The sequence below is a fragment of the Chenopodium album genome, chromosome 12 (assembly GCF_948465745.1).
Source record: "Chenopodium album chromosome 12, dcCheAlbu1.1, whole genome shotgun sequence".
Classification (NCBI taxonomy): Eukaryota; Viridiplantae; Streptophyta; class Magnoliopsida; order Caryophyllales; family Amaranthaceae; genus Chenopodium; species Chenopodium album.
Window position 1 is genome coordinate 11,846,834 of NC_137845.1, and position 3,940 is coordinate 11,850,773.

Below are 3,940 nucleotides of genomic sequence, written 5' to 3' on the forward strand. Positions count from 1 at the left end.
TTGTTTTTTTCTGAAAAATGGTCGTTTTTTTTTCTTTTTTTTTTTTCTTAATGGTAATGGAAAAATGTTAGATTCACCGAATTTTTTTCTAATTATTTATTACAGTATAATACTACAACCGTATTTGGTTTAAAAGATGACAAATAAAAAGTCCGATATAACTTAATTTTGCCCTTATGACTTTATTAGAAACACATCTTGATCAGTTTTGAATCTTGATCCTTGATATAACAAGAACGCAACACATAAAACTCGTGTTTCATTTTAGCTAACTTTTTATAATTTATACAATATAATAGTTAAATGCTTTCTAAAACACCCATAAGGTCATAATTAATACAATCTAATTGGTTGATTAACTTGAATCTTGCTCCTTTCACTAAAATAAACCTACATACTATAGCTAGCAAAGATATGTAGCATACTAGCATTAACTTATTGTGCACTAAATGCATTGATTGATCATTTCACGGATAAATAACCTGCACCCATCTTTTTCTTACTAATTTCATTCTATTGTTTGATTGATACTCATTAACCAAATGTATCCCACAACTCTACACCCCCTAAGAAAATGACCCTTACGGTATCTCAAATTCTCAATTATGAAAAATACTACATTCATTGATGGTTTGGCGGACTGAAATTTAGTTAATATCAATTTCAAGTACGTGGCACAAAAGATTGCCATGCACCAATACCACTCAAAAAAAATCTAAACTTTCGATCTGATCTTAAGTTATGAATCTCTAAAGATCAAGCTTTATACTAATTGCAACTGATTTGGAGTACATAACCTAACAAGTGATAACTAATTCCGAACTAATGAGAAAGTAGTACGTGAGTTTCCGGTACTATATAATACTACCCTTCCACATTATATGCAAAATTGAATCACAAGGCCAACCAGCCCCCACTCTATGCCAAGTTGTCTCCCTTTCCTAACACTTTCCCTTAGATTTTCCAGTTTCCACTATAATTAAACTCTCTTGAATTGTCTTCTTCTTCTTCCAAGATTTGCAACTACTTAGACAAGAATCTTTTTTGCTACACAAGTCACAAAGACAGCACAGATAGATCTCCTTTGTGCTGTCCAGTTGACCCAAAAAAAAAAAAAAAAAAAAAAAAAAAAAAAAAAAAAAAAAAGAAGAAGAAAAGAAAAAATCCAAATTATTAAGATTAAAAAATTAATCTGATTTCTTCAAAAATTAGCAAGGAAAGTCTGCTAGTATATAAGGCACATTCATTGCCATGCAGGTGAACTTTGCAGTACTTTTTGATGATCCCATCAAAATTCCTTTCTTTTTTGTCACACTAATTATTTAATTAGTACTAACACATAATAATTAGGCTTTTCTAATCCTACAATTAACACATTAATATATAACAGGTTCTTCAGTGGTTATTCAAGGTAGCACATGATCAAAAACAGGCTGATCTCTCCAATCAGGGTATAGTAACATACATAAACTGACCTTAAACGACACATTCGATCGAGTTCTAATGATTTATCGCGCTTATTTGTATATGTATATTCATAAACAGCATTTGTTTTCCTGATGTTTTGCAGTAAGGGATCAATCAAAAGAGGTAGTTTCTTACAAGAGAAAAAGAGATCTTAACCAGGTTCGAAAACCCGAAGAAACGTCCTTAGACTGTAAGAACTTGAGGTACATAGGTTTGTTACTTAGGAGAGGTAACTCAAGAACATATTTTTCTAGGACACTTAATCAGAATAGATTAAGCAGCCTTAGCCCGAGGCTAACACAGCAACAACGACGTTATATTTTATCAATGAAGATGAAGGAAGATCTGATTCGCGGTCTTGGGAAAAATAATCAGAAGGCGGATCTAAATTCTCATGTTGGAAATAAGGTCTTGCCAATTAGTGATTCGACGAATTCATCATCATCATCAACAACAACAACAAGCAGCAATGCAGATGATCAGAAGCGGCATTGTAGACAGTCTGATCAGAAGAAAGACAGATCAAATAAAGGAGATGGTAATAAAAATAAGACGATTTCGAGGATGAAGGAGCTTCTGAGATGGGCTGCTGCTGCTAAATCTGAAAAAGGAGGGAAATTCGGAAAAAAGGTATGACAAAATGCGTATGTGCATAGGCAGATATTTTTTTCTTTTTTTTTAACTGTCGTGATTCAGATTTAGTTGTCATGTCACTAGTTTAAGTTACATTATTAACGTGACTTTTTTTTTTTTTTTTTTTTTTTTTCCGGCTGTTAAGGTGATGCACTTTAGGAATAAATCAGCAACGGTAAAATCAGGAGGTTTTGATGATGAAATAACAAATGAATCTCCAAAGATTAGTATAGCATGGGAAGTACAGAGTTGTTCCACTACTTGTTCTGCAGCTTCAGCTCCTCCTTCGATTAAGTACGACGAATGTGCTCGTAAGACAGGGAGTTGGATCACAACAGATGATGAATGTAAGCTCTCTTTCTGTCTGATGTTATGAACTTTGATCCTAGATTTAATTTACTTGTATTTTTCAAGTATATTTGAATTAATTGATGGTAAGTAAATTGAATATAATGTTCACCTATGATGAGGCTAAGACAGGATGAATTGTCAATGTATAAAGAAAATACAGTCAATCGAATAATTATTATATACTTGAATAGGGATTTCATGCTTTAGATTCGTTAGAACTTGTAAATACCAAAATCACTTGAATCATATGTTTTATGTGTTGTGTTGATGATAAAGGCATATACTTCGTATAACTTTGTATGTTACCTAGTAAAAATAACTTTAAAAATTATAAATAATGAGACTTGGGAAATTCGAATATGTGACTTATCGTACCCAAAATTTGATTATAAATCGACTTTATACCAATTCATTTTCAGGAAATGGAGCCTTCTTTTCATTCAAACTAATAATTGTACTAATTCCTTCCTCCCCTTGTGGTTTGATAGGTAATATGTGCCTTATTTTGTTCTTCTTTCCTTTGTTTGGACAGTTGTTGTGCTAGAGCTATGAAGAGCGGACAAAAGAGGCAAATCGAGTATTAGCTTAAATAAGATCAAAGGTTATTCAATGCCCGAAAAAAAAAAAAAAACACTAAATATAAGGGGTAATTTAGTGACTAAAATGTACTACTCGTACTAGTTTTTGTTATATTTTGCTAGATGGATGTTGTACATTATCAATTGTCTATATATTGTAGACTATCACCCAAGATTATGAAGACATTTAAATGTATATGACTTGATCTTTAAGGGAATAAGACAAGTTGCGCTCTCACTTCTTCCTCCGTACCATATACTAGCCAGAGGTAGAAAGCTTCCTCCGTTTTTTCCCTCTATAATTATAACAATTTGACTTTTTTCATATTAACATATTTTACAATGACTAACTATTTAATACTTTCGGTATTCACATATTTTACTTTAACTAACTATTTAACAGTTTTAGCATTCACATATAAAATTTGCATTTGGTTAAACTAGTATGTTAGTAATCAAATGAATTTGAACATAATTGTAGCTGTGTTCAGTAATTAAATCAGGTTGAACACTATTGACGTCAGATCTTAATACACACAAGCTAAGAAATGAATGCAAGACGTGCATAATACTTAATGTCAAAGTTGAACAACGGAAGCTGAGCAATGAATTAAAACAGTAAAGAACACCAGATTTAAGGCCTTCATCGCACTGTCCGCAGAGTTCGTGCTTGGGCAAAAACTAGAACTAATGCATTAGAATAGAAGAATTTACAGAGAGAATTTCTAGAGGGAGAAAGATGAGAGAGAAAGAGTAATTGAGTGAATTGTGAAAAATAGCTCTATTTATTACAAGTGGTTGTAACTATCTACTTAACAAACTTAATTCTCCTCCAGCTATATTCTATTATGATTGAGCCTCACACCTTTTGCGTGTTGTTGCCAGCTTGGTATCCACCTGGCCTTTCTCCA

The 3,940-nt window shown here is 32.4% G+C and overlaps 1 protein-coding gene across 1 annotated transcript; it reads left to right on the top strand.

Annotated features, from left to right (window-relative positions):
- The first annotated feature begins 656 nt into the window (after window positions 1–656).
- On the top strand, window positions 657–3,300 carry LOC145572005 (uncharacterized). The gene is made up of 5 exons (XM_081631027.1): window positions 657–1,257; window positions 1,391–1,451; window positions 1,571–2,097; window positions 2,246–2,447; window positions 2,984–3,300. Exons 1-5 carry the CDS (start codon window positions 1,252–1,254, stop codon window positions 3,001–3,003), a joined length of 816 nt encoding a protein of 271 aa, XP_081487153.1. The 5' UTR covers window positions 657–1,251; the 3' UTR covers window positions 3,004–3,300.
- Window positions 3,301–3,940: the final 640 nt, after the last annotated feature.